The sequence below is a fragment of the Dermacentor albipictus genome, chromosome 2 (assembly GCF_038994185.2).
Source record: "Dermacentor albipictus isolate Rhodes 1998 colony chromosome 2, USDA_Dalb.pri_finalv2, whole genome shotgun sequence".
Lineage (NCBI taxonomy): Eukaryota > Metazoa > Arthropoda > Arachnida > Ixodida > Ixodidae > Dermacentor > Dermacentor albipictus.
Genome location: NC_091822.1, coordinates 158,895,643 through 158,921,109, shown reverse-complemented (window position 1 = coordinate 158,921,109; position 25,467 = coordinate 158,895,643). Strand labels below are relative to the sequence as shown.

The 25,467-nt window shown below is 48.6% G+C and overlaps 1 protein-coding gene across 3 annotated transcripts in view; it reads right to left on the bottom strand.

Annotated features, from left to right (window-relative positions):
• Positions 1–25,467, bottom strand: part of LOC135897463 (microtubule-associated protein futsch-like) — a 291,670-nt gene that overhangs the window by 94,550 nt on the left and 171,653 nt on the right. For all 3 annotated transcript variants that reach the window (XM_065426078.2, XM_065426081.2, XM_065426079.2), the window contains exon 3: positions 4,652–4,994. In XM_065426078.2, the coding sequence (XP_065282150.2) occupies positions 4,652–4,994 (343 nt within the window). The remainder of the gene's footprint in view (positions 1–4,651; positions 4,995–25,467) is intronic.

Below are 25,467 nucleotides of genomic sequence, written 5' to 3'. Positions count from 1 at the left end.
CCAACATTTCCTTTCGCAACCCAGACGAAAGAATAAGACAGCACAGAGGAAGTGCTGTGGACGGGAAGCACCAAGCATTGCCAACACGCGCGCCCTGAACCGCAGCGCGGGGCCGTCGTCCGATGTGTGCGCGCCCTATGTTAGGTCCACACTCCCGCTTACGGACTTGAGTTTTCAGACTCGCCAGTTATTACGCACACGGAGCGCGCAACACATTACGAGTCACAGCAACTGTCAAGATATATGGCCTGTCATTTTCAATGCTGGTGTGTGTGTGTTTGTGTGTGTGTGTGTGTGTGTGTGTGTGTGTGCGTGTGTGCGTGTGTGTGTGTGTGTGTGTGTGTGCGTGCGTGCGTGCGTGCGTGTGTGTGTGTGTGTGTGTGTGTGTGTGTGTGTCTGTGTGTGTGTGTGTGTGTGTGTGTGTGTGTGTGTGTGTGTGTTTGTGTGTCGCATGCGAGCTCTGCTGAGAGGTCAAAGTGTGTTGCAAGGTGCCATTCATCACGTTATCTCTAGGCTCTACGTAATGGGCGCAGCGCACTGCAGCGTTATGCAGATAGAATTGGTTAGCCTCCACCAGTGCCGGAAAGTTGTGTTTGAGTTCTTTGGCACAGTCGAGCAAGGAAGATGCCCGGTTGCGCCCTTTTGTTATGCGTTTTGCCACACGGCTGAAAGACGGCGGCCCCAGCAGAGGAGAGCTGTACGGTGGCGCTGCCATTGTTTACTATGGGCACATATCGGAATGCAGAGGTGCGTAGGCTAGTGCACGTAGCACCCTACACTCAAAACGCGTCGGCAAGCGCCACCGATAATTATTGCGTCGCTACATGGCTTTATTTTCTAGTCAACACGTGAACTCGTGGACCTGTAGAAATTACTCAATCTCCGCTTTAACTTTATCATTCTCGCAAGTTTCGGAAACGCATCAGAAAGATGGCATAAATACCGAAGAAGGTGTCATAGACCAAATGCTCAGTGCGATAGATCGTGCTGATACGTGAATTAAGGAAACAACGGTAGTTTTGCCCGAAGGGCGAATCATTGCCTGTCAGAGCAAAGTGTAGCGTTGCACATGAATTTCTCGGACAGTATTCTAACTACACGCAGATCCGACCGACGCGGACGCGACATACGCGGTTGTGATAAAATTGCTGGTACCCTTAGAAGCTTTAACACGCCATGTAGGACCTGTAGGACAACACGCCATGTAGGACAAGCGCTATGACGCATACCGAGAGGGGCCGTGCTAGTAAAATTACACCACTTTCAGATTTGAGCATTGATATCGTTTCGTACTTTTAATATTTAATAGCCTGCGAAGATTTAAGATAAAAGTCGTGGGCTGCAAACATTGTGTTTTATGACATTTGTTTGTGAGCTGCCATTTCAAAATTCTGAGGAACGGAGAGATCAAGCAAGGAGAGGAAAGGCAGGGAGGTCAACCAGACGAGCTTCCGGTCTGAGGAATAATAGAGTCAAGAACGTAAGACCTGGTGTGAACAACTTTAGCGATTGAATAGTGTAGCAATATTCATCCTGGATAAGCATATAGCATACATATACCTAAACATACGCGGAGCCCCACGGCGACGGCGACTATTCGCTTGAAATGTCCATATAGTCGCTATTGCAATAAAAATTGTACAGTTGGCCTCGAAGGTTTACGGGTCTCGACTTACACAATAAGAGCTGAATTCCCGCCGACTTCCTACCAGTAGCCAGTCTGTCTTATTAAGATGGACACCGAAGTGCGTTGCCTTCACGCATTGTGTGGTTTTCCGGGCTCATAAAGTTTGAGGTGAGGCTCCCATAACTTTTCCTTCTTTAAAAAAATTTAAAAAATAATTCGCCTCCATTCCACCCGGTGAAAGTGGATGTACAGCGAAGGTGTTGCCGACGTTAGAAAAGTACCACCGCCCCAAATAACCTTAGTCAACGTTAGACGCTTGGCCCCTCGCGCCCAAAGTTCCTCAAGATAGGCAGTATGCTGCTGCTGGTCGTACTGACGTTTCTTTCCCCTCTGCGGCAGACCTACATACAGGTGCTCTACCCATAGAGCAGCCGCTACGACACTGGGATCCGTTGTTAGGCTACTTCTCCTTGGAAAGGCTCCCACCATCAGCCATTGTGTTGCGCCGACTGACGTCAATCCACACGCCTCCGTCTAGTGGCGTCTGCCCATACGCCCAATTTTCCAGCTGTCGTTTGAGGTCTGCCTGAGTGACCGTGGTCACTAGGTGGCGGTAATGCTTTGGACAGTAAGGGAGCCTACGACAACGTAGACTGGAAACATTTATGGCATATTCTTAAGCACGAAGGCATAGATGACGATTTCGTGCAGCTGCTGAGCGAGATACATAGGGACAACCGAGTGCAAATTGTGTGAGAAGGCCGAAAATGTTATAAAGTGGTCGAAATTCACCAAGGTCTGAAGGAAGCATGTGCTCTGTATCCATTGTTGTTCACGCTTCACGTTAAAGGCATAGAAAGACGACTGGAAAACAGTGAATTAAGGTTTGACTTATCCTACATGCGTAATGGACAAATGATACAAAAGAAAATCTTCGGATTGGTCTATGCGGGCGACGTAGTGCTACTAACGGACAATAAAACAGATTTACATTCACTTGCGAGTATCTGTGGCAACGCAGCGACAAATCTAGGCCTTAAGTTTGGCGTAGAAAATTTGAAAATTGCGATCTCTAATGAAGAGACGAGTAATTACGTGGCGTCATTTCAACAGCAAGTCAGATCCAAAGCCAAGCAATATATAGATACCTCGGTGTATACATAAACGAAGCAAAGACTTACTCGAGCACCCACCAAGCTATTACGAGAATGAAGGGGAAGCGTACCGCAGCAATAATGAAACATAAGGCAATTTGGGGCCACAATGAATGGGAAGTGGTGCGTGGAACCTGGATAGGAGTGATGCTGCCAGTGCTAACGTACGCAAATGCCATTCTGTGCTTAAAATGGGACATCTTGTCGGGGCTGGACATTAACCAAATATCGGTAGGCTGGTTGGCTTTGGGAGCACACGGCAAAACCGCAAATGAGGCAATGCAGGGTGACATAGGTTGGACCTCGATTGACGTCAGAGAAGCGCTGAGCAAACTTAGTCTTGAAGAAATACTCAAGAACTTTGATAAAAATAAACGGACGGCTAAAGTGCTCAAACATCTGTGCTTGAAAAGCTTAGACACAGAATGGAGGAACAGATTAAGGAAGTTGGCAACCAAGTACAGGATAATTCAAAGTGTAAATAGACAAGCAGGAGTCACCGGAAAGGAAGGGAGAGAAACGGAGATAGTGAACTGGATGCGAAGAATGAAAACGAAAAGACCATGGAGATTTACAAGAATATGAAGAAATAAATTATAAGAGAAAATATGTACGATAACACACAGAGAAGTGCCTGGCTATTTGAGGCTCGAGCTGGTTGCCTATGCACAGAAACATACCGGAGCGTATATTCGTGACTAGATGAGGCACGTGTATGCTACAGTGGAAATCCGGAGACCCCTCAACGCATCCTAATGGAATGCGAAGGGATTCACCCAGTGAGACCAAGTAACCAGTGAGACCAGGTAACGTACACCTTCCAGAAGCGCTTAGCATCAACGGGTCAGCAAGAGACGTTCAGAGTGTTGGTGGAAAAAAAAGCAAGGAAGAGATTGACACGGCCGGATCTGTTACAGGCCCAGGTAGTGGAGAGAAAGAAAAAACGATTGAAGATATACATACAAAATACTAGAATGAAAAGTATGTATAGCATACGTAAGTGACGCAATCAAGCTAGATAATTATTCGTCACCACCAAGTTTCAAAGGGGATGCCAATAAATCGTCGTCAGTGTTTAGCATAATGTCGTTTACGGTCGCACCACATGCTGTGCGACAGATGCAACGGGCAGAAAGCCCACACGTCAAGTACACACACATTTTGTGCACACGTGCGTCACGCATGCACACACTTGTGGGGAAGTGCAGCGCGCCTCCTCATTCTTGTAGGCCCTCCGTGAAGCTCAAGTTCCTTACTGAACTAATTCAATTTTTCCAAATGAATTCCATTCGAAAATTCGTAAAGTACGGTTTGCGCACAAGCTGCAGGTATGGTAGCCTCTTATTGTAATTGGAGTATACCAGAATATATCATTGCGTTACGCGGAAATTGAGAAACAAAGTCCTTTTTCAGTTGCAGTTTGAGGTCTGCCTGAGTAGCCGCGGCCGCTTGGTGGCGGTACTGTTTTTGGGTAAGCACGAGCCGACGAAAAGTCACGACCAACTAGAGGCTAACATCTTCGTTGTAAAAAAGGTCGATCCTCTAGTTTACTCAAATCCCCCCGCCTAAGATGTTGACGTGGTTAACACCCAGGTATTTATTTATTTATTATTTCTTTATTTATTAGTATTACCCTCAGGGCCAGAGGCATTACAGAGGGGAGTGGAACATACGGAAAAAGAGACACTATGCAGGTTTTTCTTCTGCTAATACAACGTCAAGCAAAATTCAAGCAATTGACCGATAACAAATATAATTACATAGTTGGTTAGTTACATTGCAATACACTTGTGTTTAAAACATTATGAAACTCGGAACAGTGAACAGTGGACGTGACTGCTCCAGGACGCAAACGCGCTTAGTGGCTCACCTATATCTGTGGTCAAGGGAGGCGGGCTACTGCGAGCCGACGGCCTTCCGGACGGTGCGCTGCGTGCTGAGGGCAGCGGTGCAGACACCCCCTCGTCGGCGGCGGTCACTGCGGTCGCTGCTTCCGACGTAGCCTCTCCGCTGTCGCCGGGCGCCCAGCGGTGCAGGGCCGATAGGAACGCGTGAAGACTTCCCCTGGACGGCTTGCGGCGCTTGCCCAGCGACCCTTGCTGCGCCAGCAGACGTCTGTCCTTCTGGGCGCTGTGGTCCAGGACAGGACCGGACGGCACCACGCCGGGCACCAGGCCCGCCGCCGGCAGCCCGTTGGCCGCACCACCGCCCACCTGCACAGACAAACAGACGCGCGTGGAAATCGCACGGCGATCGGCGATAATCAGCTGCAAAAAAAAAAGCATCGACTAAGGAGGGCGACGTTCAAAGGCTATAGCGCTTGCCTAAGTGAGACATTTCAGCCAGCGACAACGTAAAATGCAACGTCAAATCTGTCGCACCGGTCATATTCGCTCATTTCCGCGACCCGACGGCGCGGGCGAACTGAGTCGGCGTCAGTACAGGGAACTACGTTTTCAGGCCCGTAGGCGCTAAGGCCGTGGGCATTGCTGTTTCGTGGACGGAGTTTGTTCTTCACTTGTCGCTGACTGAAGCTCACCCTTTTTCTAGGAGGGGAAAAATACGTTATTGCAAGAAAATATGCCCATACCGTCCAAAGGGTGAAGCATTCACAGCGATAGCAAGGCTTAGCACTGCGCTCGGACTCCTCGGAATCTATTTTAGCTGTACACGAGTGAGACACGCTGGTGCGACGCAGCATGTGAGACGACTTTGGCTCAGAGGGATCAGTCCCCTGGCAACTAGTTACCAGGCGCGTGTAACAACGCTGAGGTGATGAGGAGTGTCGACGGTTGCGCTGGAGGCTTAGCACCTCGACTGCGTGTGGGATGAGACGGACGGTAAGCCGTTAGTCAGCGCGCAGTGAAATATAAGACAACGTTAAGCTCGGCGTTTAGTCCGTGTACAGCTCAGAGCAGTTCATACACGCTACAGTGCGCGCAACGCTCGCGCCAGCTGCGGAAGGCAGAACGCTGGCGACGGAGAGAGAGAGAGAGAGAGAGAGAGACAGAGAGAGAGAGAAGGAACCTTATTACAAAGTGAAAGGATTTATGTGGTTGGGGCCCTTAGCCCAATGCATGTAAAACGCAAAAACGTTTTTCTGAGGTAACCTCTTGACTGATTTTAATGAAATTTGTTGCATTTGAGAGAGAAAGTTCAATTCTAGTGACCGTTGGAAGCGAAATTTCGATTTATGGCCTGAATTGTGGTAAAGAATCTTTACAAATGCGGATGTACGAAAAAAAAAAGAAACAGAAGTACTATGTTTACAAATTCATAGCACTGCATCAATAACAGATATCGCGGTTCTGTCAACGGCATCCATTAGACCATTGAAAGCGGACAAATTCGATAGGTCATTTTATATCTTACGTGAATTTGTTACGTTATTTACAAGGGTTCTGCAAAAGCTCTATTTCCATATTACTAAATTTATTGGATTTCATCTGTAACATATCAATTTTGTCGGCTTTAGATGTACTGTTGTATGCAATTCACAGAATTGTATTATCTTTTTCGTTGCTGAATTACAGAGTTGTAAACTTGATAGTTTCGTTTTTAAATATTTCCGATTATTGATAATTTTTTATAAATATTGACGACCTGAATCGAACATTTGAGAACAACAGATACTAGGTGTTAAATTTTTCTTTTAAATGCAACACACTTCGCCAAATTCGGTGCAGTGGTTGCCGAGAAAACCGAATTCTCTTTTTACATGCATTTAGATAGGAGCCTCCGAGCTAAAGCTTCCTAAGTGGTCTTACGCCCTAACACAAAAAAGTAATAATAATTAAATGAATCAGTGGCGATATAGCGCTAAATGCGCGAGAAATGCGTTAGGTACCTCTTCGAGTTCCCGGATCAACGATTTAAACCGCAGTCACCACATTGCAAAGTGTCTCTCGGGAGCTTACTAGGCACATATCCTGCCACTTCGAGAAGCAAAGTGCCACGGACAGTGGTCCGGAGCAGGCCGCCGTCAGTTAATATATATTATACGCCGACACAATTTTTCCCCACTTTTACACTTCTAATTCCAACTCGTGAAAATATAAAGGCCCTCCCATTGTTACCAGTGGCAGGTGGCTGAATTTTATTTTATTTTTACAGCGAAGCCGTAAACCTCTAGTTGGTCGGGATTTTTCGCGTCCGGGTACGCAGCCTTTACTCACACTAAAATGTGGGCCGATCGCCGAGACATTGAAAAGCGGGAAACGCACAGTGTGATGCTTCTAGAAGAGGTATGTGGTGCCGTCATCACATGACGTCATCAGGCGATATCGTCAAATTACGATGCCGTCAGCACGCAACGTAACGTTTGACTTAATGAAGTCATCACGTGACCTTTGTGTGAATGCGTCATCCCACGACGCTTGACGTGTGGCGTAATCACGTTTCGTCATCATGGGCCGATCCCGGGGTCAGTGCGAAAAAGCGGTAAGTGTGCAGTGTGATGCTGCTTCTCCAAGAGGCATGGCATGATGTTGTCAGGTGACATCATCGCTTGACGGTGACGTATTCGTGTGACGTCATAACATGACATCTTCAGGTGATATCGTGACATGACGATGCCATAATTCCGTAACGTAACTTTTGACGTGATGACGTGATCAAGAGAGGTGGGAGGTGATGACATAATCACGTTTCGTAATGATGTCAAATGTGACGTCACAACTTGGCAACATGGGTTTTGGTACCATAGGATGTTAACGCCGGGTGTTTCGCTTAATGGGCCATGTAATGATTTCTTATTTATAAGACCCCCCCCCCCCCCCCCTCAGCAGTTGTAGTGGCAGTTTTCCACAGCTTCACTGGACGACCACTTCCGCAGGACCAGGATGGCCAGTCTTCTTTTTATAGCCATTGACGGTTATATTTGTTATTTCTTTTGCATGCGCGCTATATAGAGGCATCGCAGCAAAAGGCTATGCGCGAGTTATAACTAAACAATGTCAAATATGTACTACGTAGTTTAGTAGTTTATCATAGCGTCGGCAGAGGCCTAGTTGTGTCGAAAACGCTCAGTCACCTGTGTATACGTGCTCTTAAAGTGCAGGAAATAATGCCCTGGAATGGGGAATACTCGGAAATCAGATATTTTCTTCATATTTTATGGTATTGTTTGGGATGAGTCGGGTATTTTCTACGCCACGTAGGTAAAAGCGAATTGCCTTTTTTTTTTAATATCACCCATTCACCACATTCGCACTTTTCGCCTCTACACGCATAGTATCCCTATATAAGGTCCAAATATCACAATGACACATGATTGCAATTCACCTCTTTCAGCTGATGCCGGCCGGTGGAGCTTCGTACTTCGCACGGGAACTACTACTGATTACCTGGTGCCACAACATTCGATGAACGCACCAAAAGTCCGGAACGAGCATTTATATAGAGCAGCACAATATTTCCTCATTTCACAAGGCGTCTTACGTCTACTTTATGGTATTGCACGTTGCATAGAGGATAGATTCGATGAAGGCTTGCAGAGATGGCTCGCGGATATATTTTACTAAATAATGCACTGACTGGCCATTCCGGCCCTGCGAAAGTGGATGTCCGGCGAAGCCGTTGAGACCACCACTACAAGTGCTGAGAGGGGTATGCAATGCTTCATGTCTTTAGAGTAATGGCAGTAATGCTATTTTAGAGTATTGGTGGTAATGGGAGTAATAGTAATTTCGACAGCACGTCGCCGCCCAGAGTGGTGCTGCAACAACCCTAAGATCAGGTGATAGGCTGGTTCTTTTACATACGAAAGGCTAGGGACGTAACTCCCCACGTCGCAAGCTGCCGTCGCCACGGCTAGCTTGCGCAGCAGTTACCTTTGCCGGGAAACGTATGCGGGGAGCGCTACGCTCTTCGCATTGCATGTAGGCTCAGGAGGGCGTTATCAATTGTGTGGTTCGGATTCTTGTTTTGAGCCGGTTCCTTATAGAAACGTATACCTTTCTATATGTTGCATGCACGATTCTAAAGAATGTGTTCAATTTTCGCTTCGCATTGCTGAGTGCTTGTAGCCTCTGCCTTAGGGAGGTGTGAGCCTACATTGCATGTGGGCGCAGGAGAGCCTTATAATTATTAAAGCGAAGCTTTCTTCGCCTCTCACTTCGGCTTTCTCCCTGCTGCGACTGCTGCTGTCCGGCGCGCCGCTAACGTCGGCCACGCCAGGACATAGTTGACACACACGTCACTAACGTCGGTCGCGTCGGGACTTGGTAGAGACGTGGCCATGTCACGAAAACATAAAAGGCTTGCGCTGTCGGTGTGTTGTTCCATGACATTTGTTTAAGGTCTGTTATTCTCAAAATTCCGAGGAATAACTTTGTAAAGAATGTATGACAAGGTATGCGCCACGATGAGGGCCTGCGCGGTTGTGGGTGACAATGATTAATGGCCAAGCGACGCCTGGCGCGTCGACAAGGAATTTTCGGCGACACGGCTCGTCTTCTTCCATCTTTATTTCTCGACACTCTTTTATTCCCATTACCCTTCCCCCGTGCACTACCGTTGAGGTGACCTCCTAAGCGAGAGACAGTTACGGTATACTGCACTTATCTCTTCTTTTCTCATTCCAAAAAATCACTTACTACTACCTAACGCTGTCGCGTTAGTACGTGACAGGAGCGTGGAACAAAGGAAATACCACCAGAGAAACTCGTGTCAAGATTTACGCCGTGTCGTATCTGCCCAATGCCCTCTGGACGCCTAAGTAGGCTTGACCCCTCACAGATGCAGTGCAGGAGCTGCCGCACTTGTCTACGTGCTCACCCGCAACAGCAACGACAGTAGAAGGAGGAGGTGGGCAGAATCTCAGATAGGGAATACAGAGAGAGAGAGAGGAAGCAGTTTTGTGAGCTACAACGCTACAACCCAGAATGGCGCCGAAGAGTGCACTTAGTGCCGATGAGACGAAGGCTCGGACAAAGCGTCGAGCGGGGCAAGAACAGCAAACACAAGCGGAGGAGGCAAAATGACATTTCGAGTCCCGTCACGACTGCCGTATGGCGTCAATATGTCACCGCCAAATAGCGCCAATGGACTCAAACAGCAGAAGAGGCTTCGCTTACATCGATTCCCACGGTGCGTGGGATCTGCGCGTTTTTTATGCGAAGCATATTACGAGGGCTCAACCCAGCTCCTCAGGCGCGGCGGTGACCATGAAATCACGTGACACCGTGACGTCACGACAGAGGAGAAGTGGCTTTGGCTCAACTCTTGCAAGACGGGCTGGGTGGGAATCGAACCAGGGTCTCCGGAGTGTGGGACGGAGACGCTACCACTGAGCCACGAGTACAACGCTTCAAAGCGGTACAAAAGCGCCTCTAGTGAATGCGGTGTTGCCTTAGAAACGCGCTGTTTCTAAGGCGTGCGTCTCTTGCTCAGGCGCACATTTCGTTGCCGCGCCGAACGCTGCTTTGCTCGACGCTCACCGCGTCCAATGCGGGGCGCGTAGTCGCTGCCCTGTAGCCCATTGTCTTACACCCCTTGGCGGGTCGACGGGAACGCTGTCGCGTTCCACTCTTGAAGGCGAAGAAGTAATGCATGAGTTGTTTCTTCGTCTAGCCGAACCAAATATAGCCAAGCAACAGCAGTTCACCAGGCTAAACAGTGGTTCAACAACTAAAATAAAGGCTAGTATGTTTCGCATCCTGGGCTTAACCTTACCTAAGCCACAGCCATTTTTTTTTGTGTGTTGTTCGGATTTATGTAGCGAGTCGAGCTCCCCAGCCATAGAGTTTCTCACTATAACACCTAGAGGGTAATCTGGCGGCACCGTCTATGGGAGTTTCTTAAGGGGGCACCGTGCCGTCATGGGAATGACGGTATATGTGTCTGCGAGGCTCGTGTTGGCTGGTGTTGTAAGAGGCTTCGTCTAAAACGTGGATATGGCTACGCAAATAACGCGTTCTCAAAGTAAAATCTTCATAAAATGTTTCCATTCACGCATATTACATCTTTACTCACCCACGATGCATCACCAAGCGAAGAAAAGCAAGAACAGACGACCAACTGTTGCAAAGCGAGCGCGAACCTTGTCGTCTGCCCTCCAACTTTAGCGGCCCGCTGATTCCTTTTGCGTAACATGTAGTCGTACACACAATAACAAGTTCTCATAGTTAAACAAAACATGTTTTCGTGTAATAATAAAGCTAAAACAGCTTTTCACGTGCTGTTCTAGTAGAAAATGAATCATTGTGACAGACGGAACGGTACTTGCCAAGCGTGTCTTCAAGGTGTCCTGTCTCTACGAGAACGATACCAATCCGAATCCACAATATACCGGCATTCCCATGCATACCACAGCGCAGCAGCGCCAGATTTCCCTCTAGGTAATGTAGTGAGAAACTCTATGTCCCCAGCACGGGGGCACGGGCACGCTAAGAAAACTGAGCTACCCAGTCGAATATGAATCCAGAAAACAGCGGGTTCTGCTACCCCTGAGAGAGAAGATCACTGTGGCCAGCATCCCGAGAAACGTGCACCCGGAACCCCAACAGAGAAATGAGACAAGCGAGAGTACAATCTATACGTCAGGCCTACGAAGGACCAAGAAGTGGAGAAGTTAGGTACACCGACGCGGCGAAGTAAAGAAACAGAGCGGCCCACGCTGACACCGTGATGAACGGCCAGGGAGAAGAGGTAGCAGCGGGCTCGCTGAGCACTCCAGACATCGACTCCACGGAGGAAACGGCGATAGCTCTGGTAACTACGGCGGGCAAGCGAGGGAAAAATCACATCACAGTCACCACGCGCTCACAAACAGCGTGCTGAAATTACCAAAAAGGCCTCACTTCTAAACAAGCCCTGAGCGTCCTCAAGCAACCAGGGGCAATTTTCAACAAGTATACATTGTCTGAGCCCCGGGACACGAGTCCCTGGCGGGTAATTTAGCGGCTCACGCCGCTTCCTGAGATGGAAATTCTTGCATCTGGCTCGTCATTCGCCTGTCGCTTCGCGACGGAAGCCGCAAAGTTTAATTTATACGCAGATATTTTTACTTTTGACGAGAAAGAATAAAACGAAACTAATACTATTTCTATTAATCTTAGTTCACACTGCTCTTTTTCGATGCCCGCGGCAGCAAACGATCAGCGTTAATAATACAGCGTGACGCATTTCCTGTCGCCACTTTTAGCCGAATGCCCATCTTCTTTTTCTTTCTTTGTGCTACCCCTAAAGATGATTGAACATTTGAGCGTATTCACCACAATTTGCCACTGCTACGCACATGGAGCCAACTTCAAAGGCAGCGCTACAATCATACCACTTTGAATAACCACCGTAGTTTTTCTGATTACCTAATTATATTGTTTGCCAAACTTCTTTGAGTGTCGGTAACTGGTAAAAACGCAGACTTAAAATTAAATGACGTTCAACACCACGCGTATACCTTTTATCGCGACGTCTCTGTAGAATGCATGAAAGAAACAGGTACCGTCAGTTTCTAGCAGAAATTAGGATAAATTTTGGCAGAGGCACTCCAGAACGATGACGTGTACGAACGCGAACGCATTGGAGTCCCTTCGGTGAAATGCATCTTTCCGCGTTTTCCTTGTCCGCGCAAGCTCTTGCATACGTCCGCTTTCGCAAGGCCAAATCAACATGCGCTCGCTTGCCCGCAGGTCATACCTCGAAAGACCACTCGTCGACGTTCAATTGGACAGTAATGCCATTATTAGTGCGACACAACTAATGCGGCTCGTGAAGCGGAAAATCCGGCGGCGTCCCAGGAAATCGTATACAAGAATTCAGTGCTCTTGCATCCCCGCCGCATGTCGCCCCGATATCGCACAGTATTCGGGATCGGCCAACGCATGGGACGCAACGCCTGTTTGACCTCCGCCGCGGGTCGGCCTGGCATTGCACTATCTTCGGGATCGGCCCACGTATGGTGAGTGTTTAACGCCTGGTTCACCTCCGCCGCGGGTCGGGCCGGTATTCACTAGACAGCTTTAGTTACACGCACTTAGAGGCTTTGCGTACGTAGAGCTTCTACGTGTGAGCAGTGCGCATGCGTAGAACGTAGCGGGCGCGCGCACGTCTCACAGACGTACGCGAGATTCAATTCTTTGCGTGCGTTTCTTGCGCACGTAGACAGCTTCGCGCGGGAGTTCCGCAAGATCACGAACAAACGACAGCGGGCCACGCGCGCGCACCTGGCTCGCATCGAAACACGGCGACAGGATTGAATTGGCTACTGCCGTGTTCACACTTCCCGATAGATGGGGCTACGGGGTCCCTTTTGGCGTGCGTCGCGTGCGTGCAGCTAAACAGCGTTTCAGATGGGGGGCACGTAAGGTACGTAGGCTTTTCACGTTTGCGTACGTGAAGCCTCTGCGTACGTGTAACTAAAACTGTCTACTGTCTTCGGGATAGGCCACGTAGAGGGAATGCTTAACGCCTGCTTCACCTTCGCCGCGGATAGGCCCGGCATTGCACTATCTTCGGCATCTGCCCGCGTATGGGAAGCGTTTAACGGCTGTTTCCGCTCCGCCGCATGCAGATCGGCCCGGCATTACACTATCTTCGGGATCTGCCCACGTACGGGGAGCGCTTAACGCCTGCTTCACCTCCGCCGCGGATCGGCCCGGCATTGCACCATCTTCGAGATCGGAGCGCTTAAAAGGAAGCTTTAGCTCGGGCCCAACTCTGACACGGCCTATTCAAATGCATGTAAAACGAGACAACGTTTTTCTGAGATAACCCCTGGGCGGATTTTAATAAACTTTTTTTTTGCATTTGAGAGAGAAAGTTAAATTCTAGTGACTGTCAGAAGCGGCATCTGGATTAGGGTGTGAGTTTTGTTTAAAATATTTTCAAAAATTCTAAAATTCCTAAAAAATAGAAGCACGAAGTTTACAAATTAATAGCTCTGCATCAAGAACAGATATCGCGGATATGTAAGCGGCATCTATTAGAAAATTCAAGGCGGACAAATTCAATGCGTCGATTTTTGTCTTACGTGAATTCGCCACGTTCTGTACATGGGTTCTGCAAAAACTGCGTTTCCATATTACCAAATGTTTTGAGATTCATTTGTAACATATCGATTTTGTCCGCTGTTGGAATCCCACCGATGGCACCGGCTGTTGCAATCCCACCGATGGCACCGGCTGTTGGAACCTCAGTGCTGACACCCGTTATTGCAATCGGACCGCTGGCGCCCGTTGTTGCAAATGGGTCGCAAGTTCCAAGGGTAGCGTTGGCCTGGCGGCCTGGGGCACACTGGAAGCATCCGAAGGTCCCGGCAAAGCATGAGTCGACTGCTAACAGAACAACTTGTTTATTCTAGCATCGCAAAAGAGCGGCCGGTCAGGTCGACCGAAGTGGCGAGACGGGAGAGCACGTTACTCAACAGAAGAAATCGGAGCCTCTCTCTTGGCGTCCGGGAGCAGCTGCTTTTATGCTCTTGGCGTCGCGGGCAAGAAGGAAGGTCACGGGATGACACCACGTGACAGCGAGGCACGGACGGACTGAGAGACATGTAGAGACGAGTGTAGTGACGCATCAGCCGGGCCGGCGCCGGTCAGACCTCCTCGCTTCACACTTGGGGAGTTCCTCTCCCCGGCTGCCGCGCTTTGACAAGCGTGGGCACACAAACACACACGCACACACAAAGACACGTGGCACTGAACATGCCGGGACGCGCTCGGCGGGGATGCGTCGCGGCCGCTCCGAACGGGCCAAAATGTCCGCCGCTTTGAACGAAGCCCCGCCGGTCCGTAGCATCTGCGCCGGCTACACTGCGCGTCGTAGGCGAAACGTAACACCGCTTTAGATGTACTATATTCGATTCAATTCAGAGAATTGTGATGTCCTTTTTCATTGCTGAGTTACAAAGTTGTAAACTTGATAGTATCGTTTTCTGAAAATTTGCGATTTCTGCCAATTTTCAATAAAAACCTGACGACCTAAATGAAAAATTCCACACGAACAGTCGCTATAGTTTAAGCTTTCTTTTAAATCCAACAAACCTCGTCTTAACTAAGGAAATGCGTGCTACCCCCATCTTCTTTCTCCTACCCCGTCGCCTTTCCCCCCTGCGACTGTCGCAGCCCTTTTGAGAATCATAAAGTTCGCAAGTTGGCAGGCAGGTCTGTGACAAGGCTTTCATCGAAGCTGCACCATAGCTTTTTTTTTTTTGGCTCGTCGACGACATAAGTTTGGACTCCGGCTTTGTAGAAGCGCCCCAAGTTCAACCGAGAAGGAATGCGTTTAACAGCGAACAGCGAACAAGCGCAGCCAGCTGCATACGAGACATTCGTTTCTGCTATAGCAAACGCCGAGCCCATTCTTTCCGTTCGCGTTCAGCGGTCAGGCTAATGAGCAAGTCAGAGCGACTGGCGGCAACAAACAGCCCCGTCGACACACCCGCCGGGTTGAACGCCGCAAGATCGAGTCAAGCTGGCGTGTATCGAGCGAGGGAGATCCTTCAGGGAGAGAGAGAGAAACAACTTTATTTTGCCACTGCAGGGTAGGAAGTTATGGCAGGTAGGCCTAGTGTGGCTCCCAGGTGGGGGCGACGTCTTGGGCCCACGAGACGAGTGCGAGTTGCGTTTTCTTGTCTGCTCTTGTCGGCAGCTGGTTCCAACCCTCCTCGGAGGGAACTAGCAGTAATGATCGTGGGCGAGGGTTACCCTCGCATCCCCAGAGAGGGTAACTCTCCCCTTCAGGGAGAGTGACCGCACCTTTGTCCTCGTTTAGAGTTGGTACGCACTTCAAATGTCACGCGCCGGTTGCCAGAGCGCTTTTGCGATGCAGCGCCGTCTACCGGACCTCTCATGAAGAATAGGAGACGTCGTTGAGATCCTCGCGTGTGGTACTGTCACCGAGGCAGCGAAGGCGAAGCGACACAGTGCCACTTTTCCGAACGATTGACTGCTTTCGTCATGAATGCGGAGGCCTTTGAGAGAGACCGTGCAAGTTAAGAATTTCGCTGGTGGCAGAGGACAGAGAAACGGAGGGTGTATAGAAAGGCAGGGAGGTTTAAAAGATGCAGTTCCGGTTGCCCACTTTGCACGAGGGGCAGGGCGAAAGGAGATAGAAAGAGAAACAGGGAGGAGCTTCAAAGAAATAAACTGCGTACACGCAATCCAGCGGTAAATAGTAGTAAGCAGACTTCTCAAATTCAATTATGTAGGCCAATAGACCTGTGATAGATTCAGCACCCGCAGAGATAGCCTTATGCGCGGTGTTCCTTTCGGATAACAGGCCTAACACCTTTTGCTCTGGCAGGTGGTCGATGACCATCTACAGGCCATCAATGACTTGTACACATCAATTGCTTCTTGTCATCATAGCGGGGGTCAGGCACAGAGGAAGTTGTGCGAATGTCTCGTCACAACTACACGTGTGCGGGAGTAAGATTTAGAAACGGCAATACCGTAGACAGGTTGAACGACAAACAAGCATCGCGGAGGCGCATCCTGTCAACGATCCACAGACATCTGTCCACGTTGATATTTCTACACCGTCGATACAAGCCGATTTCCGAGCCGCTTCCACCGCAAATGCAAGGACCGAGAACTTAGCCTCATTGAATCGGAGTTATGGCCCCTAGAGATTGCAACTTCGCCCCACAAGTACGACGTTGACGAACAATGGCATGCGCATACCTTCGCAGTCACACTGCTCTGACTGAGAGCTATCTTTTTATGCTGACGGCGTCAAAGACAACCTAATGGGATCTCTCATTACAACACAAAGAAGCAAATATTTCGCTTCAACCCAGCTTTGAAAGCCCAGCATTAAATAGGTGCAATCTTTCTTTTAAGATCGCGCGAATAAGACGTTAAGTTCGGGGAGCTATCTTACAGTGGTAATTGCAGCGCATACAATATATATATATATATATATATATATATATATATATATATATATATATATATATATATATATATATATATATATATATATATATATATATATATATATATCTATATATATATATATATCTATATATATATATATATATATATTTCTGTGTGTGTGTGTGTGTGTGTGTGTGTGCGTGCGTGCGTGCGTGCGTGCGTGTAATGCAATAAAGAAGAAAGAAAAACACAAGAGACCTGAAGAAGAAACGTTTGCCTCCTTGAAGGTTCCCTTTTTACTTCGCTCAGTAATGGAGCGCTTGCAATAACAAATAAGCAATATGAAATAGCATACGGAAGGACAACGACCTGGCCTGTTCGTTGCGGCAGCGCCAAGAAACAAGAAAAAAAAGCGCCGCACTCGCACCCTACCGCTGTTTGTTCAGAAAGCAGAAACGGCATCCAGAGTTCCTTTTTGTTGTTAGTAGTGTTATTCTGCCGGTCGCTTTTTCTTTTTTTCTTTTTTTTACTAGACTGATCGCATTGGTCTCGAAGAGACGTATACCCCCCTGTTTGCCAGTCGACGGATTTAATTATTCTGGTAGGCTATTTCAAGACATTCCGCCTCGGTCTAACGCAGAAGTCGAAGCCAGGAACTCAAACATAAGGCGGAAGAATCAAGGGGCAGTTGCCAAAAAAGGCGAGTGTTCGTACGGAATCGGGCAGCGTTGTGATGATTCGACCAGAAACATTTTGCTGTAGGCCGAAGTTCCCGTCATAGATGTCCTCTTACCCCCCCCCCCCCCCCCCCCGCACTTGTTCCTTATTTCGGCCAACGGGAGCTCCGAAAAAACACCGTTTTTTCTCACATTAGAATACACCGCCGTACTGAGAAATGCTGCATCGCAGTGCCCTCCTGAGCGCGTCATCAATTCTCTCCGTGCTCGCTCCAGCGGACGGACAGGAGCGCCTGCGCAGTCGTTCTCAGATCGGGGACGACGACAGTGCCGGCTGGACTGCACGCTGCCGGAAGAGACGCGAGGATTCGGAGCGGCGTATAACGCCCACCCATCCCTGGAGCACGATAAACATCGCGGCGTGCATATTGGATGGGCTCCCATTAGGCGCATGACAAGCTTTCTTTGCTGAGCTTTCTTTTCCTTTACTTTTTTCGGCATTGAGGAACAGGGCTGTCGTTGTTGTTGTTGTTGTTGTTGATGATGTTGTTGTTGTCACCGTCGTAGTCGCTGTTGTTGTTGTTGTTGTTGTTGTTGTTGTTGTTGTTGTTGTTGTTGTTGTTGGCGATTCCAAACGCATCACTGACAAATCCGGACAAAACGCCAACGAATAAAGACGGGAAATGTAAAAATACAAAAAAAACTAAACGAAGCTGGTTGATTGGGCGGGGAAATTGAGAACGTTGCCAACCGATACGTTGCGTGCTTCGCCATATATTAAATTGTTGTATGATTGAACTAATAAATCGAAGTGAATATTTACATCTGTGAAGCGGTTAGTGCTCGGTAAAAAAAGTATCACATTTAATTCAAAAAAGAGCCTTGATCAGTTTCGTTATATTTCGCCTGAGCTAACGCGGCCCAAACACGTAAACATACTCTGGTATCCGTGATGTCAGACGGACATACTGTCGCTTTGACCTTTCTGTTCTCATCTAATAATAAAGCTATTATTGCGAAATTGACGAAAAATACAGTTTTCAAAGAATACTTGATCAGTTGAAATTAGTTTAGTGGTTCTGTATGTTAACCCTTAAAGTACGACCTGCCATCTGTAATCAGATACCATGAGTTTTTGTATAAAGCAGTGTACACACAAGACGGCTATATACAATACGAGCACCGGAAAAGTCGTTTACCACTGGGGCTTTTGTTAAAGCTGTACAGCTGCTGCTCCTGCTACTCTAGTCGTCAATGCTCTTCCTGGGAGGAACGACGGCAGGCGTTTCTAGTATTTCCGTAGTTTCCAAAGAAAAGGTCATTACTCGAGGAACCTTTTAGGGCGCTACTCTAGTAAATCGCGTAAAACACGCCGGCCGAAAGGCTGGGTCGACTCATTCGAGCACGAATGGTCGTATCCTACGCCCTCCTTCGTCAGAGATAATGAGTAGCGTTTCTTGTACTGCGACAGTTACGCTCCCGTTGAATGAGGCCGCTTTGCTCGCACTTTAACCATGAAATAGCGCTCTACGCTCACTTATCTTTCATATTTAGGTGTTTTTAACCCAAGGCAGATATCTTACATTAGGCAAACAAATCAAATTCTGCTGCTTTACGTGCCAAAACCACGTTACGATATTATGACGAACGACGTAGTTTTGGACCCCGGATTTACTTCGACCACCTGTGGTTCCTTAAGCTCGGTACACAGTAATTTGCTCCCGCGCCGCCCGGTTATCGGCGTAGCCTACGCCTCAGCCACCACGCCACCACGGCGGCTTCTCGGCAATGGTTATGGCGTCGCGCGCGCCCGTGGGCAGGATAACACCATTATCAAAATATATTAAACACGGCAAGCGATAAGAGGCACGTGAAGCACTGGAGCAATAGCATTCAAATTAGCTGAATGCTGTGATATTGAGCCCGTTCTGGCAGCTGCGGGTCGTAAGTCGAATTTTGAACGATACTTGAAAATAAATAAGCGTAGTTCAGCAACTGCAGAGGAATTCCGTCCACGGATATTTTCGTGCGCCCGTCGGACTATAACTGACACCTTCGTTCGGTGTGGAGAAGCCCTTACACGTTCCTGTCATGTGACACACCAAATGAACTTTTGGGGGAACGGCTGCCATGGTAGAAAAACGAACAAATCGTCTTATTTTGAGGCATTCGCATTGTCTTTTGTAGTGACTGCAGGGTGAACCAAGTTGGCGGTGCGCGTGGAACATTTGTTTCACAGGCGCCGAGATATCTCTTTCGGCGTTTGCCTATATAGTCACAAGTACGCGCAAATTAAAATTACGACGGCCCTGAGTCATAGAATGCTGCCTTTCTTTTTCCCCCGTTTCCTCATTTAGGAAGATCACCGGGGCCACTAACCACCAGAATACTGTTTTCTATGTGCGGTTGTCTGTGCGCTCTCATAACCTCAATAGTAACGACATTTTGACTGCAATGAAAACGCGAGATGTTATTGGCCTAGGTACGGGCTTGAAACATTAAGAAAAAACAAAGAAAGTTCGGCAGCATGTTACGTTCCTTTAGCACGTGAAGGCGAAAGCATGGCGCGCCATGTAACATGTAATCCCATGTAATCATGTAACCATGTAATCACGTAGCAGTGATGCATAGCCGTCGCCACTCCTGTTTCCCTTTGACTTTGCGCTGCATCATCTCAGCAGGTGGATTCAGCACTCGCAAGCTATCGCCTTGCTCTTGCAGCATCGCACGTCGCAGCTCGCTTATCGCTTGGCGAGCATCCCCGGCCGTATCGTACTTTCGAGGCGTGTCGGCAATTCCACTCTAGGCCCCGGGCGAGCGTCCTCCATCGTCGCCTCTATTCGCTTCGCACTGGATTATATTTCTTCGTCACGTTATGTGGGCGTGAGCCATTGGTGGTGATAATATTTTGGGGTATGAGCCATTGCTGATCGTGAGTGAGTGAGTGAGTGAGTGAGTGAGTGAGTGAGTGAGTGAGTGAGTGAGTGAGTGAGTGAGTGAGTGAGTGAGTGAGTGAGTGAGTGAGTGAGTGAGTGAGTGAGTGAGTGAGTGAGTGAGTGAGTGAGTGAGTGAGTGAGTGAAAAACTTTATCAGCTCTAGATTCGCTGGTCTTCTGCGGTCTTCAGATGGAATCGTCCATCTTCTAGCACAATGGTCGGTTGCCCTTAGTCCAGGGCTCCGCTGGATGCTGCTGCCAGTTGTGCTCGCCGAATCAGACCTTCTTGGTCGACCTAGCGATCACTGGAGAGCACTCCCTCCCATTGATCCGCACTCGGGTTTGGTATAACGGGTACCACGTCTGTGACATCTTTTTGTACCATGAGCCATTGCTGATGATGATATTTTTTGAACCACACGACTAGACGCCGCCGCTTTTTTTCTCGGGTATGAGCCATTGCAACGAGCCACTTAAGGATTTCGCCTTAGTAATCACCTGCTGGGAATTCCCCCACGTCGAGCGCAAGGACACCGAAAGCATGACTTGAACCCTAGAAAATTTTCATCGACCAACATTGGGCAGCTGCGATTTTCGGGACACCGTAGTCTTAGACTCACTGTAATGCGGCTATCCGGCGTCCATAAATGCTGACGTGCACAGCAGTTTGGGCTCACTGGCCATTATCATATTCCTCTAGAGAAACGCAGCCCCGAACGCAGCACACGATAGGTCGTGCGCTACAGCAGGACGCCATAGCCAGAGCGAGCCATTGGTCATTAAACTTCTCTGATGGCGAACGAAGAATCCGTGCAGCAGATTTACGATCCATATCCTCCTACTGAGGTATTCGAACTCACAAACGCTTCATATAGGAAAAGAAAAAGGATAAACCCTGTATCATTTCAGGTAACGCAGACCCAACAAACCCAATCCCCACAATTGGTGTCCGAAACCCTACGCCTGTGGCGTATTCCCCCCCGGCTCCCGAAATAGCTTCCGCCGCATTCAACCAATAAAAAACGTAGCTCTTAACGCCCACATTACAAATCCAGGGGGCGCCACACGACGGGAACGTGGATTTCGACACCACCTATTATTACAATGTCGCAAACGCTAAATATTTCTTCGCTCTTCCACAGCTGCTAGCTATGACAACCGACCAGGAATTCCGCTCTTTGAACGGACTGACCCACATGCGGCTTCGACAGCACTCCGTCAATTCGGTGCGGCTTCGGGCAAGCGAGAACACAGTCCAGCAGGCCTTAAGAGGCCCGCGAGGCCTGCATCGCGTCCACCGGTACACACATCAACGCGGTCAGTAGTGCCCGCCGCGGCCCCTGACCGCCTCGCTTCGCCTCAGTGCGCGTCGATGTTGACGTCTGATCTCGCGGCGCGCGCCAGCCGTTCCATGGTCACGGTCGTGGAAGATTCACTCCAGAAACCTCGGCGGTCGCGGCACGTACTGCTCCCTCCCCTCCCCCCCTTTATTAACCCCCCTTGCCACGACGTTGCTCCCAATATCTCACAGATTTCCACGACGTGGCTGCGGCCCACTTAATCAGTGGCTGCACCCGCCACTGCAGCTCGACTCTAATAGGTCAGATTAGATACAGCCTGCCGTGAGGGCGACGACTGCGACCGAGTTCGCGCCAATGAACTTTCTTCTTCCTTCTTCTTTCTTCTTCCTGCTCGAAGCAAGCAGGCGTCCGGCTATCGAAAGACGTATAGAAGGAAAATGCTCGAATCTGCGGTGTACGGTCGCCGTAACGAAACTGACATCAGAACGGGTGCCGAGGACGGCAAGTCGGCCGGGCAAAAAATATATATATATATATATATATATATATATATATATATATATATATATATATATATATATATATATATATATATATATATATATATGTGTGTGTGTGTGTGTGTGTGTGTGTGTGTGTGTGTTGCCGTGTTGACCGGCGTAACCCCATATCGTCGGAGTGTAATAATAACGACGAAACGAGAACGCTGAGGTTACATAAGTATAAGGCTGCAAGAAAGGGAGAAAAAAGTGTCGCTGCTTCAATTAGTGTCGATTTAACTCGGGATGCGGTGCTTGTATCTCTGGTAAGGTATCTTCGGCAGAAGGAAGTGAATTCGTATGGAAGGATTGTCGAGAGTAGGCTAAAGCATTGCGCCATAACTGCGCCATGAACTTTCGCGAATAGCGACTATTTATTGGCTGCTTGGTTAATCGCCGCTTGCCACCTGCGCAAGCGTTCAGGTCAGGAAGAAACATTGCACATACTCAATCCACGAAGGAAAACATGTGCTACCGCACACATTTGTACAGTGGTCAGGGATGGATTCTTAAGAAAAAGAAATTAAAACCACACTTTTTTTTTGTTTTCGTAATTTAGGTGAGTTCCCTTTGTATGAAGCTGGTCACTTTGAAACGAAAAAGCCATCACACAACAAGAAGAAGAAGATGATAATAATAATAATAATAATAATAATAATAATAATAATAATAATAATAATAATAATAATAATAATAATAATAATAATAATAATAATAATGGAAGCTCATTTTGCGGTTCACCGCAGGACGAACGCTCTCTATATACCCGTGCTCTCCGATTACCTCTTCAACCAATTTCCCACTTGTCATATGCAAGATGATCGATCTTCTCCCTACATCTTATCCTCTGCCGTCTTCCTCTGCGTTTACCTTGCCACTCACCTTCCCACCCAGCAATGTTAGACAATGGGTTATCTGCTCGGAGGTTTACATGACGTGCTCAACTCCACTGCCTTTGTCTATTCCCAACTATACAATATCAACGACACTTGTTCGTTCTTAAATCCATGCCTCCCCTCTTCCCTATATCTTAGCTTATCAGTTGTGGATATTTTTTTTTTCGTTTCATCCCGCGGTGCGGCGTCCTAAGTTCCTCCACAAGCTTGGCCACTGTAACGTATCGATTCCTTTCGCTTTATTCAGTGCTTTTCTTCTATACTTCCACCACTCACAACCGGCCGATGAAGATCATATAACGTGGGCGAGGCGCTGCCCTAACCACTAACGAAACAAAAAAGTAACCTAATTGGAACATATTAGTTACAACTACCCCGGTTATTCTTTGCAGTCATCCAATTTTCATTACCCAAATTAGTACTCGTAGAGGGCCACGATTGCACACTTTCCTTTCAAGGATAACGGTACGCTGTCGGTCATGCTGCCGGTGAGCTGCCCTTTCAAGGACAATGGTAAGCTGCCGCTCATGAGGTTTATAAATGCCTGCTCTACAAACTCGAACCCATTCTTGTTCGCAATCGCATCTGAAGATACGGCAGTGCAAAACGCTACAAAGCGTTTTACGTGCGAAACTGCGCTGACGCGGAATCAGCAGCGAAATGACGTCATCGGATGGCAGAACGGTCCAGGAAGGACCACATCGGCAGACGCTGTACTCACGGGAACAGGGGACGTCTTCTTGCGATCCGTCGTTCCTTATTCTTTTCTCTTCTTCTTTCTTTTTCCCAAAGCCTTCGGAGTTGCTCAAAGCGTCACGGACGGCGCTGTAGTACAGGACCGGCCAAGAGAAATGAATGAATGAGCGCGAGACGCGAGTACGTGCAAGCACGTGCAAACTCGGGAACGTGCTACCTCCATTACCATCGCAGGCGTGTCTGTGCACCGTAGCTGTGCACAGACAGGAAGAACGCGTACATTTCCCAGATCGGGGGAATGCGACATGCTGCGTGCGCATCGATAGACTCGGCGCGCAGGCACATCCCTCTGTATCGACCACGTCACGGCTACACAATGGAGCGACTACGTGGTTCGCACGCGGTCGCGGGGGTGCACTGCCCGCGAGGCGCCCGAGAGACATTGCCACCCGACGGAGGTGTAGGCATGCCACCTTTCGCGTTGTACGCGTAGAACAATAAACCCTAACGCGAAGAATAGCACCCATGTTGGGTTCGCGTCTATAGCGTTCGGTTTGCGACTGCCACCTTTCCGCGCAGCTCTCTGTCGTGAATTCCGACCTTGCCCAGATTGACCGGGCATTGTACTCTATCGATCACGACGCGCTGTGACGTATGTTGCCTTTCCTAGAAGCAGCTGCTGCTGCTGCTGCTTCGACGTCTGCGGAACTACGTATAAGTGAATGTGCCTCGAGCCAGGAGGAATGAGACGCGAGAACAGGTGTTCGGCCCGCGGCTTCGAAATGTCATTGGAATTTGCACTCAAGGAAGACGTTGTTGGCAGTTTTCTGCTACGCTGACAGTTGTCGCGAACGTTTCCTCGGGTCAAATTGATGCGGGGCGTTTACCGCACCCGTTATTAGCAGCAGGCTGAAAACATAAAATAAAAAGAAAAGCAAGCAAGCGCCCCTCCCAATGATTTGAACCTCGACCGGCAGAGTGATGGGTCTGGCCATGAGATCGCGCCACGAGTCAATTTTTGCTCCGCACCACGTAGAAAAAAGATGACTTAGAAGGACGCGCGAGATACACTCACACCTTGGTATTAGGGGCACACTGAAAAGTGAAGCAAGCAATATACGCGCACCTAACAATCGGATGCAGTCTGGAACCTAGCCTAACCCCACGTAATCTGCACCACGTGCACGCTCGTGCTACATCTTCCGAAGACAATGACATTGCTGATAGTGGGTTTTCGGTCACGCAGATCGCCCAGACCACTTTGCCAAATGCCATGAAGGCCAACTAACACAATGGCAACAGTGAAGCTCGCATATCACGCACGCGCAGTCTTTGTACGGCGCATCAGAAAATGAAAGGTCCCAACAAGTCTTGCGCAGATACGCGGTACACATTCAAGGTAAAGATAAAGCTAAGGAAAAACTCCAAATTAGCACGGTCTGCAAGGACGCGATTTGGATACCCGAACCACGTTTTACGAACAGCCCCCAAACGGTCATGGCCGATTGCCCTGCAAACCTCAGGCTCGACACGAAGCTACCGCCTCTGTTGAGCGCAAAAAGCGCTCGATTGCATACGAAGATATTTTGCGAATCCTGCCCTACAGCTCCGTTAACTCAAACGGCCTCCGTATTTCTGTTACAGCTTCACTCCTGCATACCTCTTCGTGACACCTTGCTCCAAAGGGATCATTGCACGACAAGCAGTGCCGCGACGTGGTCGGGTCGTCGTCCTTTTCGTCAATAAACCGTGTGGAAATCGTGACTCCACTATCTGAGATAAGCCAAGGCGGACGCCGAGGAAGCACTTTTACTCTGCCAGC